This window comes from Triticum aestivum, chromosome 3D (genome assembly GCF_018294505.1).
Source record: "Triticum aestivum cultivar Chinese Spring chromosome 3D, IWGSC CS RefSeq v2.1, whole genome shotgun sequence".
Taxonomy (NCBI): Eukaryota; Viridiplantae; Streptophyta; class Magnoliopsida; order Poales; family Poaceae; genus Triticum; species Triticum aestivum.
In genome coordinates this window covers 574,554,864-574,570,716 of record NC_057802.1, presented here as the reverse complement: position 1 = coordinate 574,570,716, position 15,853 = coordinate 574,554,864, and the positions used below count along the sequence as shown (strand labels likewise).

Genomic DNA, 15,853 nt, shown 5'->3' with positions numbered 1-15,853 from the left:
TCATCTAGATTAGTGTCAAAACTTGCATCGACGTAACCCTTTACGACGAACCTTTTGTCACTTCCATAATCGAGAAACATATCCTTATTCCACTAAGGATAATTTTGACCGCTGTCCAGTGATCTACTCCTAGATCACTATTGTACTCCCTTGCCAAAATCAGTGTAGGGTATACAATAGATCTGGTACACAGCATGGCATACTTTATAGAACCTATGGCCAAGGCATAGGGAATGACTTTCATTCTCTTTCTATCTTCTGCCGTGGTCGGGCTTTGAGTCTTACTCAATTTCACACCTTGTAACACAGGCAAGAACTCTTTCTTTGACTGTTCTATTTTGAACTACTTCAAAATCTTGTTAAGGTATGTACTCACTGAAAAAACTTATCAAGCGTCTTGATCTATCTCTATAGATCTTGATGCTCAATATGTAAGCAGCTTCACCGAGGTCTTTCTTTGAAAAACTCCTTTCAAACACTCCTTTATGCTTTGCAGAATAATTCTACATTATTTCCGATCAACAATATGTCATTCACATATACTTATCAGAAATGTTGTAGTGCTCCCACTCACTTTCTTGTAAATACAGGCTTCACCGCAAGTCTGTATAAAACTATATCCTTTGATCAACTTATCAAAGCGTATATTCCAACTCCGAGATACTTGCACCAGTCCATAGATGGATCGCTGGAGCTTGCATATTTTGTTAGCACCTTTAGGATTGACAAAACCTTCTGGTTGCATCATATACAACTCTTCTTTAATAAATCCATTAAGGAATGCAGTTTTGTTTATCCATTTGCCAGATTTCATAAAATGCGGCAATTGCTAACATGATTCGGACAGACTTAAGCATAGATACGAGTGAGAAACTCTCATCGTAGTCAACACCTTAAACTTGTCGAAAACCTTTTGCGACAATTCTAGCTTTGTAGATAGTAACACTACTATCAGCGTCTGTCTTCCTCTTGAAGATCCATTTAATCTCAATGGCTCGCCGATCATTGGGCAAGTCAATCAAAGTCCATACTTTGTTCTCATACATGGATCTCATCTCAGATTTCATGGCCTCAAGCCATTTTGCGGAATCTGGGCTCACCATCGCTTCTTCATAGTTCGTAGGTTCGTCATGGTCTAGTAACATAACCTCCAGAACAGGATTACCGTACCACTCTGGTGCGGATCTTACTCTGGTTGACCTACGAGGTTCAGTAATAACTTGATCTGAAGTTCCATGATCATCATCATTAACTTCCTCACTAATTGGTATAGGCGTCACAGAAACTGGTTTCTGCGATGAACTACTTTCCAATAAGGGAGCAGGTACAATTACCTCATCAAGTTCTACTTTCCTCCCACTCACTTCTTTCGAGAGAAACTCCTTCTCTAGAAAGGATCCATTCTTAGCAACGAATGTCTTGCCTTCGGATCTGTGATAGAAGGTGTACCCAACTGTCTCCTTTGGGTATCCTATGAAGACACATTTCTCCGATTTGGGTTTGAGCTTATCAGGATGAAACCTTTTCACATAAGCATCGCAACCCCAAACTTTAAGAAACGACAACTTTGGTTTCTTGCCAAACCACAGTTCATAAGATGTCGTCTCAACGGATTTAGATGGTACCCTATTTAACGTGAATGCAGCTGTCTCTAATGCATAACCCCAAAACGATAGTGGTAGATCGGTAAGAGACATCATATATCGCACCATATCTAATAAAGTACGGTTACGATGTTCGGACACACCATTACACCGTGGTGTTCCAGGTGGCGTGAGTAGTGAAACTATTTCACATTGTTTTAACTGAAGGCCAAACTCGTAACTCAAATACTCTTCTCCACGATCAGATCGTAGAAACTTTATTTTCTTGTTACGATGATTTTCCGCTTCACTCTGAAATTATATGAACTTTTCAAATGTTTCAGACTTCTGTTTCATTAAGTAGATATACCCATATCTGCTCAAATCATCTGTGAAGGTCAGAAAATAATGATACCTGCTACGAGCCTCAATATTCATCGGACCACATACATCTGTATGTATGATTTCCAACAAATCTGTTGCTCTCTCCATAGTTCCGGAGAACGGCGTTTTAGTCATCTTGCCCATGAGGCACGGTTCGCAAGCATCAAGTGATTCATAATCAAGTGATTCCAAAATCCCATCAGTATGGAGTTTCTTCATGCGCTTTACACCAATATGACCTAAACGGCAGTGCCACAAATAAGTTGCACTATCATTATTAACTTTGCATCTTTTGGCTTCATTATTATGAATATGTGTATCACTACGATCGAGATCCAACAAACCATTTTATTGGGTGTATGACCATAGAAGGTTTTATTCATGTAAACAGAACAACAATTATTCTCTAATTTAAATGAATAACCGTATTGCAACAAACATGATCAAATCATATTCATGCTCAACGCAAACACCAAATAACACTTATTTAGTTTCAACACTAATCCCGAAAGTATAGGGAGTGTGCGATGATGATCATATCAATCTTGGAACTACTTCCAACACACATCGTCACCTCGCCTTTTACTAGTCTCTGTTTATTCTGCAACTCCCGTTTCGAGTTACTACTCTTAGCAACTGAACCAGTATCAAATACCGAGGGGTTGCTATAAACACTAGTAAAGTACACATCAATAACATGTATATCCAATATACCTTTGTTCACTTTGCCATCCTTCTTATCCACCAAATAGTTGGGGTAGTTCCGCTTCCAGTGACCAGTCCCTTTGCAGTAGAAGCACTTAGTCTCAGGCTTAGGTACAGACTTGGGCTTCTTCACTTGAGTAGCAACTTGCTTGCCGTTCTTCTTGAAGTTCCCCTTCTATCCCTTTGCCCTTTTCTTGAAACTAGTGGTCTTGTTAACCATCAACACTTGATGTTTTTCTTGATTTCTACCTTCGTCGATTTCAGCATCACGAAGAGCTCGGGAATTACTTTCGTCATCCCTTGCATACTATAGTTCATCACGAAGTTCTACTAACTTGGTGATGGTGACTAGAGAATTCTGTCAATCACTATTTTATCTGGAAGATTAACTCCCACTTGATTCAAGCGATTGTAGTACCCAGACAATCTGAGCACATGCTCACTGCTTGAGCTATTCTCCTCCATCTTTTAGCTATAGAACTTGTTGGAGACTTCATATCTCTCAACTCGGGTATTTGCTTGAAATATTAACTTCAACTCCTGGAACATCTCATATGGTCCATGACGTTCAAAACGTCTTTGAAGTCCCGATTCTAAGCCGTTAAGCATGGTGCACTAAACTATCAAGTAGTCATCATATTGAGCTAGCCAAACGTTCATAACGTCTGCATCTGCTCCTGCAATAGGTCTGTCACCTAGCGGTGCATCAAGGACATAATTTTTCTGTGCAGCAATGAGGATAATCCTCAGATCACGGATCCAATCCGCATCTTTGCTACTAACATCTTTCAACATAATTTTTCTCTAGGAACATATCAAAAATAAACACAGGGAAGCAACAACGCGAGCTATTGATCTACAACATAATTTGCAAAATACTATCAGGACTAAGTTCATGATAAATTTAAGTTCAATTAATCATATTACTTAAGAACTCCCACTTAGATAGACATCCCTCTAATCCTCTAAGTGATCACGTGATCCATATCAACTAAACCATGTCCGATCATCACGTGAGATGGAGTAGTTTCAATGGTGAACATCACTATGTTGATCATATCTACTATATGATTCACGCTCGACCTTTCGGTCTCCGTGTTCCGAGGCCATATCTGCATATGCTAGGCTCGTCAAGTTTAACCTGAGTATTCCGCGTGTGCAACTGTTTTGCACCCGTTGTATTTGAACGTAGAGCCTATCACACCCGATCATCACGTGGTGTCTCAGCACGAAGAACTTTCGCAACGGTGCATACTCAGGGAGAACACTTTTATCTTGAAATTTTAGTGAGAGATCATCTTATAATGCTACCGTCAATCAAAGCAAGATAAGATGCATAAATGATTAACATCACATGCAATCAATATAAGTGATATGATATGGCCATCATCATCTTGTGCTTGTGATCTCCATCTCCGAAGCACCGTCATGATCACCATCGTCACCGGCGCGACACCTTGATCTCCATCGTAGTATCGTTGTCGTCTCGCCAACTTATTGCTTTTACGACTATCGCTACCGCTTAGTGATAAAGTAAAACAATTATATGGCGGTTGCATTTCATACAATAAAGCGACAACCATATGGCTCCTGCCAGTTGCCGATAACTCGGTTACAAAACATGATCATCTCATACAATAAAATATAGCATCATGTCTTGACCATATCACATCACAGCATGCCCTGCAAAAACAAGTTAGACGTCCTCTACTTTGTTGTTGCAAGTTTTACGTAGCTGCTACGGTCTTAGCAAGAACCGTTCTTACCTACGCATCAAAACCACAACGATAGTTTGTCAAGTTGGTGCTGTTTTAACCTTCGCAAGGACCGGGTGTAGCCACACTCGGTTCAACTAAAGTGAGAGAGACAGACACCCGCCAGTCACCTGTAAGCAACGAGTGCTCGCAACGGTGAAACCAGTCTCGCGTAAGCGTACGCGTAATGTCGGTCCGGGCCGCTTCATCTCACAATACCGCCGAACCAAAGTATGACATGCTGGTAAGCAGTATGACTTATATCGCCCACAACTCACTTGTGTTCTACTCGTGCATAGCATCAACGCATAAAACCAGGCTCGGATGCCACTGTTGGGGAATGTAGTAATTTCAAAAAAATTCTACGCACACGCAAGATCATGGTGATGCATAGCAACGAGAGGGGAGAGTGTTGTCCACGTACCCTCGTAGACCGATAGCGGAAGCGTTTAACACAACGCGGTTGATGTAGTCGTACGTCTTCATGATCCGACCGATCAAGTACTGAACGCACGGCACCTCCGAGTTCAGCACACGTTCAGTTCGATGACGTCCCTCGAACTCCGATCCATCCGAGTGTTGAGGGAGAGTTTCGTCAGCACGACGGCGTGGTGACGATGATGATGTTCTACCGACGCAGGGCTTCGCCTAAGCTCCGCTACGATATTATCGAGGTGTAATATGGTGGAGGGGGGCACCGCACACGGCTAAGAGATCAATGATCAATTGTTGTGTCTAGAGGTGCCCTCCTGCCCCCGTATATAAAGGTGCAAGGGGGAGGCCGCCGGCCAAGGAGGTGTGGCGCGCCAGGAGGAGTCCTACTCCTACCGGGAGTAGGACTCCCCCCTTTTTCAATGTTGGACTAGGAGTGGAAGGGGGAAGAGGTGGAGGGGAGGAAGGAAGGGGGGGCGCCGCCCCCACTCCTTGTCCTATTCGGACTGGGGGGAAGGGGGGCGCGGCCCTGCCCTGGCCTCCTCTCCTCTCTTCCACCTAGGCCCAATAAGGCCCATTAAGTTACCGGGGGGTTCCGGTAACCTCCCGGTACTCCGGAAAAATCCCGATTTCACCCGGAACACTTCCGATGTCCAAACATAGGCTTCCAATATATCAATCTTTATGTCTCGACCATTTCGAGACTCCTCGTCATGTTCGTGATCACATCTGGGACTCCGAACAACCTTCGGTACATCAAAACATATAAACTCATAATATAACTGTCATCGTAACGTTAAGCGTGCGGACCCTACGGGTTTGAGAACTATGTAGACATGACCGAGACACCTCTCCGGTCAATAACCAATAGCGGAACCTGGATGCTCATATTGGTTCCTACATATTCTACGAAGATCTTTATCGGTCAGACCGCATAACAACATACGTTGTTCCCTTTGTCATCGGTATGTTACTTGCCCGAGATTCGATCGTCGGTATCTCAATACCTAGTTCAATCTCGTTACCGGCAAGTCTCTTTACTCGTTCCATAATACATCATCCCGCAACTAGCTCATTAATCTCGAAATACGCCAACCCAACAAGTACCTTCGGAGACACCTGTAGAGCACCTTTATAATCACCCAGTTACGTTGTGACGTTTGGTAGCACACAAAGTGTTCCTCCGGTAAACGGGAGTTGCATAATCTCATAGTCATAGGAACATGTATAAGTCATGAAGAAAGCAATAGCTACATACTAAACAATCGAGTGCTAAGCTAACGGAATGGGTCAAGTCAATCACATCATTCTCCTAATGATGTGATCCCGTTAATCAAATGACAACTCATGTCTACGGCTAGGAAACATAACCATCTTTGATCAACGAGCTAGTCAAGTAGAGGCATACTAGTGACACTGTTTGTCTATGTATTCACACATGTATCAAGTTTCCGGTTAATACAATTCTAGCATGAATAATAAACATTTATCATGATATAAGGAAATAAATAATAACTTTATTATTGCCTCTAGGGCATATTTCCTTCACCCACTTGCCATGGCATTTGTGGAGGGTGAGAACTTTCCCAGCTGGGTATGGTTCCTCTGGGAAGTGAAAATTGCCATTGTGAAGGACCGACCAAACGTGTGTGTCATTCATGACAGACATGCTGGTATATTGAAGGCCGTGAAGACACTACGTAATCCAACAGTTGACGAACCAACACCTTGGAGGGACTTGCAGAGCCGGTGGTGCATGCGCCATCTTGGGGCTAATTTTTTCTCACAGTTCATGAACAAGCGGTTGATGAACTTGTTCAAAAAATTATGCAAGCAGAGCCAGCAGCGCAAATACGGATTTGTTTGGTCAAAACTAGATGAGTTTACTAAGAAGCAGGTCCGTGCGAGGAAGAAAATGGAAGAAGATCAGGTTAAATTAGCAGCACTCATCGCGGAGCTAGAGGAGCCAGTAGGTCTTTGTGACTTGCCAGCAATTTACCCTCCTAATACTAAGAGAAAGAAGGGAAGGGCAATAAAGAATTTTTCTGAGTGGATAGAGAAAGAGCCTCCAGTGAATTGGTCTTTGCTGCATGACACACATGGAGCTAGGTATGGGCACATGACAACCAATCTTGCAGAGGTGTATAACTTCGTGCTGAGAGGGAATAGAGCATTGCCACTCACAGCTATTGTGGAGGCTGTATTCCATGGCACTTGGAGATATTTCAGAGAAAGGCACGAGTTAGCAAAGAAGCATATTGAAGATAATCAGAACACAGCTTATTGTAGCCGTGTCATGGAATACATGGCAAAGAAGATAGAGAAAGCAAAGAAGCACACTGTCAGACTCATAGGGAATCAAGAAAGGAGGTATGAGGTTCAGCTTCCTACCGATGGTTTTGGTTCTGGACATGAGGTGAAGACACACGAGGTAAAAATTGGAACGGAATTTTATCCAACGTGTGAGTGTGCATGCAACAAACCAAAGTTGTTGCACCTTCCTTGCTCTCATGTGTTGGCTGCATATGGCCAGATTGAGTTGGATGCTATCTCCTTCGTGTCCCCATACTATTTAAAAGAGGCAGTGCTCAACACCTGGACAGGCGAGATGACAGGGTTTAGAGTCGTCGGCAATTTCAACAAGGTAAACGATGGTGAGAGAGTATACATCCCGCATCCAGACCTTCGGCGAATAAGTAAGGGCAGACGAAAGGCCCGTCGCATCCGGAACGATATGGACCAGTCTAAAGCTGGTGGAGCAACCAGACAATGTTTGTTATGCGCGGCTTATGGGAATAGGATGAAATATTGTCCTAACCTGAACAAAGATGGTGCTTCCACATCGACGAGCGCTTCCACATCGACGACTGCGGCAACAGGAGCAAGAGGTGGATGTGGTCGTGGCAGTCGAGGCCGAAGGGGCGGACGAGGAAGAAATAACTCACAAGCTATATAATGTGTCGTAGTGGGTTTTAATATGTAATATGTCAGGATGATGACCAAGCTACAAACATTTATGGCTTCTCGCAGACAGTGTTTCACACTCCACCACCACCACCGACGCAGGAGACACAGACCGTGACAGACGAGGTTAACTATGGTCGTGGTTATCGCGAGCCTCGTCCATCGCCTCAGCGCTTATCGCCTTCCGGTCCTCGCCCGAGGAAGACCCAGACTCGTCGTCGTCCCCCGCAGTGATATGCTTATCTATCTATGTATGACTCATTATCTATGTTAGTTTCAGACTATTCGCAGATGTGTGTCAGTATTTATGTAGGAGACATGCTTCATGTATGTGTTAATATCGCACTTGCTTCTATCTGATCAGGAGACATATATTGTTTTCTGTATGCGAGAGACATATTACTATTAATTCGCATTCTTATTCCAGTTACATTTCCGAAGAGACTACAACCGATAATTAAGATACAACTACATCTGAATTAAACGGTGCGGATGAACTTGTGCAATACATCTTACATACTACAAAATGAAATTCAGATAGAACATAATGCCCTACAATAATACAGTACAATCTAATAATGCAAATACATCTGAATGAAACGGTACAACTGGAATACATCTTACATACTACATGAAGTCATCATCGTCATCCTCCGTTGATGCAGCCCTCTTGCCCTTCGACGATGCGGTCCTCTTGCCCTCCGTCGATGCAGAACTCTTGCCCTTGGTCGATGCAGAACTCTTGCCCTTCGAGGATGCAGAACTCTTGCCCTTCGAGGATGCAGAACTCTTGCCTTTGGACGATGCAGAACTCTTGCCCTTCGACGATGCAGAACCCGGAAGCGGCGGCATGAAGATATCATTGTCGTCCTCGCTCTCCTCAGTCCATAAAAATGTATTCTTTGCTGCAGTCCTTCTGAAAGTTTCACTCTTCGGCTCCACTACCTTCTTCCACCTTTCATGCAACCTAAGAAGTTCTTTACGTACCTCCTCATAGGTCCTTTCAGGCCACCCAGACCTACGTAATTGGTGAGCCAACTCATTCATTATGGTGTCACTACCAGTGAGTTCGTCCCATGGAACCATCCTATTGTCCATCCTGAAATCGGTAGCTAGACTCAGAAGAGTACTGCTCATCCCAGGGTGAAAACTACGACCGAATGGATAATGGGACATCTCGACTACACTAGACTGGAATGCTTATCCACCTCCACCTGAAGGGGGTTTTATAGATACAGAGGAGAAAATGGCGGGAAAGGGGGTTGGCGGGAACATAAGGCGGGAAGGGGTTGGTGGGAAACGGGTGGCGGGAACATATGGCGGGAAGGGTTGGTGGGAAACGGGTGGCGGGAACATATGGCGGGAAGGGGTTGGCGGGAAACGGGTGGCGGGAAAATACATTTCAGCCTAATGTATGAGCCATGCAACTTCGGCCTACACGAGACCAAAAATTCCCTTTTCGGCTAGGTCCCCACCATTTCGGCCAAGAGAAGACCGAAAAGTCTACTTCGGCTTAGAGGTGGCCGAAAACTCCCATTTCGACCAAGAGAAGGCCGACGGGCTGCTACTTTTGGTTTTTATGCAAATCATGCTATAGTTCCCGAAAATGCTATAAAATATATCATAGTTTTGAAAAACAAATCGTGTAGAGGGACCACGGGACCAGCGGAATAGAGCAGTGCATATCAGATCAGAACTAGCACCAAGATAAAGGTGCAGAGAGAATTCAAGGAAAAACAGAGGAAGTTTATTGTGTACAAAATTGATCGATGTTTGCCTCTCTACCTCCTCAGCCCTGACCTCAAGTGCATACCGCGTTAATCTCACACATAACATCGAGTCCACGCAAATTCGGAGTCAAAACCAAGGGCTTAGAACCTGAGAAAAATGGTCATGAATGGAGAGTTTCGCCTTGCTTCGGGCCGCCGCATCTGTCATTGTGTTGTACGTGAGGCTCAAGGGGGTGGCCATATGGCCATGCTCTTGAGCAACGACGGGTGGATAGAGAGCGAGCGCGGTAGGGGGGGGGGGGGGCACTTGAGAGCGAGAAACTAAAAACTGAAAATTGAATTGCAGCTGCATACAGGCAGCTTCACAGCTACTCCTCCACGTCCCCGCTCTATTTTTTGTCCCTGCCATAGAAACACTATTTCGAACATTTAGTTCTCTCTCTCATCTCAGGGTGCATCCCCTCACAAGGCACTGGTCAGCGGTAATGTAAAAAATGAACTTGATTGGCAACTTGGCATGGCCATGCTAGCAACATTCCAAGAAAGGACCAAAAACATCACTCTAAAAGACAAAAAACGTAGAGTTACATACTATCTTGAACACAGAGTGACATGCATTTCATTTGGAACAAAGCTGCAGGTACCCCAGGTAGCGCGGAACCACGGCTAGACTAGACTCACCCCAACACTGTGCCGCCACACCTGCCAGCGACACCGACACCTCATTGGCCACCAACAATCACTAACTTATTATCTCACTTCGCCATATCATTTAAAAGATAGCTCTCTGTTTTCATTAGAGGCAAAATCATCTATATGAGGCACCTTAATATTGAAATTTTTAGTTGTACCAGTTAATATTTTTTTCATATGGGGTTAATGAATGGATAGCTAACGCGCTCACCAACCTTGCAGATATAAGCATGACCCACCCTTATAAAGGATGCACTACCTCTGTAGTGTCATGCCTATCTTATCAGGACAGTACTAGTATCCAAACTAAGTTGAACACAGTCGAGGCTCTTCGGATAGTAAGAAAACATCACTTACAACAATCAATATGGGTGTAGAAACAGCTCAACATCACACATTTCCAAGCCACTAGGAAATAGTGCAATACTAAGATGAATGGAACAGACATTAGAGGAGTTATCTTGCTAAGGTTAGTCGGGTAGAGAAAGGGGGGGGGGGGGACTAGGCAGAGAGATATAGAGTACGGCTCCCCACAATCTTGTCACCATACATGCAGATTAGAGGGCTCCTTGACTTTTCAAAGACTACTCAGAGAAAATCCTCGATTTTTCTATCATTCTGTGTAAATTTCCATAATGAAAAATATAGTATATGATTGTCAAGTATTCTGCAAAATTTATGATTTTGAAGGGAGGAGGGTACTGAAAAATTGTCTCGGCATACAACAATACTTGAAGTTGGGAAGAAATCCAAAAGGTAAAATGACATTTTCAAACACATGGAGAAGCAATGCAACCTGCATTTCAAAACAAAAATCATAAAGTTATGAAACAGCAGATTTACATTTCCACTAGTAGACATCGTCGGACATTAAAAGGCCTATAAAACCTACATGCCAATAGTTTGAAACGAAAAACAAATAATACCTCCAATTGAAGATGAGAATCAGGTATGCATGCTTGATACAAGTCTACCCTTCTACCATTGCACCAAACACTGATGAAACTCTTGAAGATTGGTGGTTTGCTGCCCAATATTAACACAAAAGGTTGTGACATGCTCGTGATCTCAGTTCCATGGATTCTTTGGAAACAGAGGAACGCTTGAGTGGTTGGTAATATGCATCAGCGGGTCAATGAGGTTACCTCACTCCCATTTATTGGATTGATTCCAGCGATAGAAGTTGGCCATGGAGGTGGGGAGTCAAATCTTAGAGTAATTAGTGGAGTAATGTGTGTGTGTGCGCGCGCGTGTGTGCGTGCTTTAGCCTATTGACGGTAATGGGGGTGAGCTTCTTGTAAAAACCTTTTGCTTCCTTCTATTAAAATATGTTACACCAATGGCGACGCTAAAAACACGATGACGGAACTGAAGGCTCCAGACCCTCCAACGACAAATGCTAACTACAAGTTTGACAATGCTAACTACAAGTTTGACCTAGCAAGCACCATCATGTTAAGATTTTCTATTGTGCAAGATGGTATGTTGAATTCAGCTTGGAGTTAATTGACATGGGGATAAGATTTACAAAGGAAAACAGAGGCTACAAACAACAAGGAATGCATTAGGCTATTCTATCATGCAAAGATGGATGGAATGTCATTTCCAACCTCCACCTGCCACTCAAATTAAGGCTTGGGAACCAAGTAGACTCTAGGACTTGGGCACAAAATTAATGGATGGGTAGCTAATGTGCTCACCAACCTTCCTCTATGTAAGCATGATCGACGCTTATAAAGGATGCACTGCTCTCTATATTCCCTTTGTAGCCTCTAACTATGTTATCGGGATAGTGCTTGCAGCCAAACAAACGCGAACAAGGTCAAGGCTCCCTAGCGAGAGAGTGCACTGACAATAAACGATAGGTTGGATCAATGCAATCCCTTATGCCATATGAATGGGAGGCATATGGAAACACATCATCTCAAAGAATAATATGTTTGGTAGCCAGCTACTCTCCTAACCGACGAGTCGGAGAGGATACGAATGTCCATTCACCCTACCACCCATCTTCCTTCTAGCTTCCTACAACGTATTTGCGAGGAGGAAAGGCATGGGCAACACTAATGTACTCACACAAGATATTGCGGTATGAGTCAAAAGCACTTCATAGCCATATAGCGACATACAAAAACTGAAAGTGGACCAGAAATTTCCAGTTGTACAAACCAGATGAAACAAAATTTTGCCTCTCTTCCCCCTCAACTGCAACCGTGCCTCACAAAGACCTAGGGTTTATGCGCATTCAGAATCGAGACCTAGAATTTTACAGTACACGAGCAAAGAGGGAGAATGCGGACAGGGAGTGTACCGACCCACAGGACGGTGCATCATTGTTCACTGGAATCACTGTGCCGCTACTGGCCAACGGCTGGTGGGGGGTGCGTAAGGTAGACAGAGAAGCGCGGTGGGCGTGCACACAAGAGGGGGGCAGTGGAGTGGAGACTGAGAAAGGGGCGCAGGAGGCAAGACGAATGGACAGAGGGAAAGGGCAAGAAAGATGGGCGGAAGCAAACCAGCGGAAGACACAGAAAGTCACACAGCACAAAGAGAGGTAGGCAACCAGCACAATTCTTTCTTTTTACGAATAATACAATCACAACTCAGCGTCAAAACTGAAAAGGAAAAACAACGAATTTGCACGAATCCGTCGGACCAAACACTGCTAGCCAGAAATTTGGTTGAAATTTTGTTACCCATTAAGTTAGAACATTGGTAGAAACACAATTTAGGGTTGACAAAAAGGTATTATTATGACAAAAACTTGGCAACCATCCATTCATAAATCCATGCCAAGCTTCTCCATGGCTTTCCTGCTCTTCTTCTCACTCCTACTCTGCCTAGATCTTCCAGTAGCATCAACTCCTAGACCCAGAAAGCACAGACGCATAATGTCAGATTTTCAACATTTTGCACAAGACCAGAACTCTGCCACTTAAGACATAGTTCACTTCATGGATTATTATCTGTAATCATTGGAAATGGCAAGTGTAACATTCATATAACTGTACAAAAAACAACTTTTCTCAAACAAGACTGAACAGAAACTGTGACAGCGATCAAGTCTTCTTGGTACACATTATCAATTTTTGAATTTTGAACAAGATATCCCTCTTAGGGTAAGGTACAAAGGATAGCTAGTCGCATAATGGTTAATGGAAATTCCAGCATCATTTCATACTAAATGCATTGAAATGGATCGCCTACCAAGATTACACTTGCAAAAGCAAGATTTTACATTCACGATTTGCTCCTACCAAACTAAATGCTATAGCTGAACATTCATGTACATGTTAATCCAGGTTGAAATCGATACAAGGTGCAACCTCAGTACAGAGCTAAATAATTTAGGAGTAAGTGAATATGATACGATTCCAAAGAATTGAGAATATAAACCACAAACACATAGTGATAGTACAGAAAGAACAGAATATTAGAGAATACAAACTGGTCAGTGTCTAATCTTCAAATAAAAAACAGGTCAAAGTGAACCAAAATAGGTAAGTACAGAGTTTGTATCATTGAGGAACAGATCAGAAACAATTTCTGTATTATGGAAATGCCAAAATTTAGCCCAATAGAAACACATAATCCATTGATTCAGGAGTTGAATAAGCAACGTTTAGTTTCAAATTTGGGTATGGGCAATAACTTCAGATGTTTAAATTTATATTGGGAATTAGAAGGCAGCATTACAATAAGAAATGGGCTTATCTTTAACTAAGTAGCTACTTGAACTGAATAGAAGGAACTGCAGAATTTCATCATACCCGCAACGTCATCGTCATCTTTTTCATCCTCATCCTCATCGTTGTCATCATCGTCCTCAACGATAGGCTCATCTCCCTGAGAGTGTGCATTACAAATATCATATTGCTTGAACATCATAAGTATTAAACACTAAGCAGCACTCCCTCAGAACAGAGGATATGCAGATGGAGGAAAGCAGAGTTAGCGATATTCAGAAATGAAAAAACGGTAAACGGTCTACCTACAGTATTATCCTTCCAGCATGAAGATGTGAGTACATAATAAGTAGCATCAGCACAAGATAGACAGAAACGACACTCCAAAAGAAAAAGAAAAAGGGAATAGTGTGTACATTACAAGGAACTGTTTGTCTGCATTGACAACAGAAGCTATGCTCAAAAATTGATATTGTTGGTACAGGAAATGTGCCATACATCATATAAACATACACAATTACACACATGATACTCAGATCACAACTGACTTCCAAAGCTAATTAACAAACAGAGTCACATTTCTACTGTAGCAATCGCCAAAGGTGACTGATTTATCCATGCTCGCTTAAAATTCCTTTCAGACTTGTATCGACAAGACAAAGCGGTGGCATTTCAGTTTACAACACTAGAGATCTCTCAGAAAGGGAACCACAAACCGTACATAACAAGGGCAACTGACAAACAAGTCACAAAGCATTATCAACCTCTGAAATTAAACTCGTAGGCGCACAAGCAAGCGCGAATTCCGCACATGAAGAGTGAAAAATACCACGCCTTCAGCCACCTCGGTGGAGGTTCATGGAGGCCAGGCCTCGCCTGCTTCTCCGCGAAAACGCAGAAAGTTGGACCAAAGCACAGCAAGTAGCCTCAGGCTGGCCACGGCGCAGCTCTCCGCCCAAAGCCGTGCGACCTAGGCGACATCGACGGACGAGATCTAGCGCCCTAACGCCAACACCGCAACGGAACGCGCCGATCCAGGGCCCGAACAAGCATGGGAGGCGGAGAAATTTTCGGTCGACGCGTCACCAAATCGGAGAGGACTCGGGGGAGGGGGGTCGGAATGGGGAGGATCACCTCGATGTTGTGCTCCTCGAGCTGGGCGCGGAGCAGCTCCGCCTGCAGCTCGGCGGCGGTCATGGTGGCGGGTAAAAGCTTGGCGGAGGGGAAAGTAAAACCCTAGCTTAGCTAGGAGGGATTTGGGAGATGGAGAGGGCAACAGGCGAAGCGAATGCGAGGGGAGGAGGAAGAGAAGAGAAGAGACCGGCTTGACTCCTGTGGGGTTTTGGTGCCCCCTGGTGGTCATCGGTGGGCGTAGACTGGGCCAAGACCGTGCCGTTTCCTTAGCCCATCTTTGCAATGTGGCCCAATGAAAGCACAGTTTTGCTTCCGCAAGAGGCATGGTTTTGCTTAGTTGAGAGGCACGGCCGTGTCTCTCGAAAACGGAAAAAAACATGTTTTCCCTTTTTTATCCTTTCGTGAGAGGCATGACTTTGCTTACTCGAGAGACACAATTATGCCTCTCAGAAACGAAAAAAAAACATGTGTTTCTCTTTTATTTGTCCTTCTATAAGAGGCATGGTTTTGCTTCCACAAGAGGCACGGCCGTCCTTCTCGGAAACGGCTTTCGGAAAAGAAAAAATGTGCTCCCAGTTCAGTTTTTTGTGGAAAAAAAGTTCGTCAAAACCTAGCAACATGGCATCTAGTTTTGAAGATCTCGGCGTGAGGAATCCAACGGTGAAAAATGTTTGAGATTTGGACGCACGATTTATGAAACAAAACGTTTTGAAATAAATGGATCTACGAAAAAGGAGAAAACTCGAAAATTGCGACAAATGGCGCACATGCAGCGCGCTAATTGTCCC

General features: G+C 43.7%; 1 protein-coding gene across 1 annotated transcript; it reads right to left on the bottom strand.

Annotated features, from left to right (window-relative positions):
• Window positions 1-12,800: 12,800 nt before the first annotated feature.
• LOC123080594 (nascent polypeptide-associated complex subunit alpha-like protein 1) lies at window positions 12,801-15,293 on the bottom strand. The gene is made up of 3 exons (XM_044503530.1): window positions 15,066-15,293; window positions 14,016-14,091; window positions 12,801-13,110 (listed from the first exon to the last, which is right to left on the bottom strand). The coding sequence occupies exons 1-3, from the start codon at window positions 15,126-15,128 to the stop codon at window positions 13,025-13,027; spliced, it is 225 nt and encodes a 74-aa protein (XP_044359465.1). The 5' UTR covers window positions 15,129-15,293; the 3' UTR covers window positions 12,801-13,024.
• Between the last annotated feature and the right edge of the window lie 560 nt (window positions 15,294-15,853).

Bases quoted from the DNA above. Each gene is read 5' to 3' on its own strand.
- LOC123080594 (XM_044503530.1), bottom strand. From the start codon at position 15,128: ATGACCGCCGCCGAGCTGCAGGCGGAGCTGCTCCGCGCCCAGCTCGAG. The intron at 14,092-15,065 runs GTGATCCTCCCC...GCACACTCTCAG, and splicing joins TCGAGGAGCACAACATCGAG to GGAGATGAGCCTATCGTTGA. The intron at 13,111-14,015 runs GTATGATGAAAT...TTCTGGGTCTAG, and splicing joins AGATGACGATGACGTTGCGG to GAGTTGATGCTACTGGAAGA.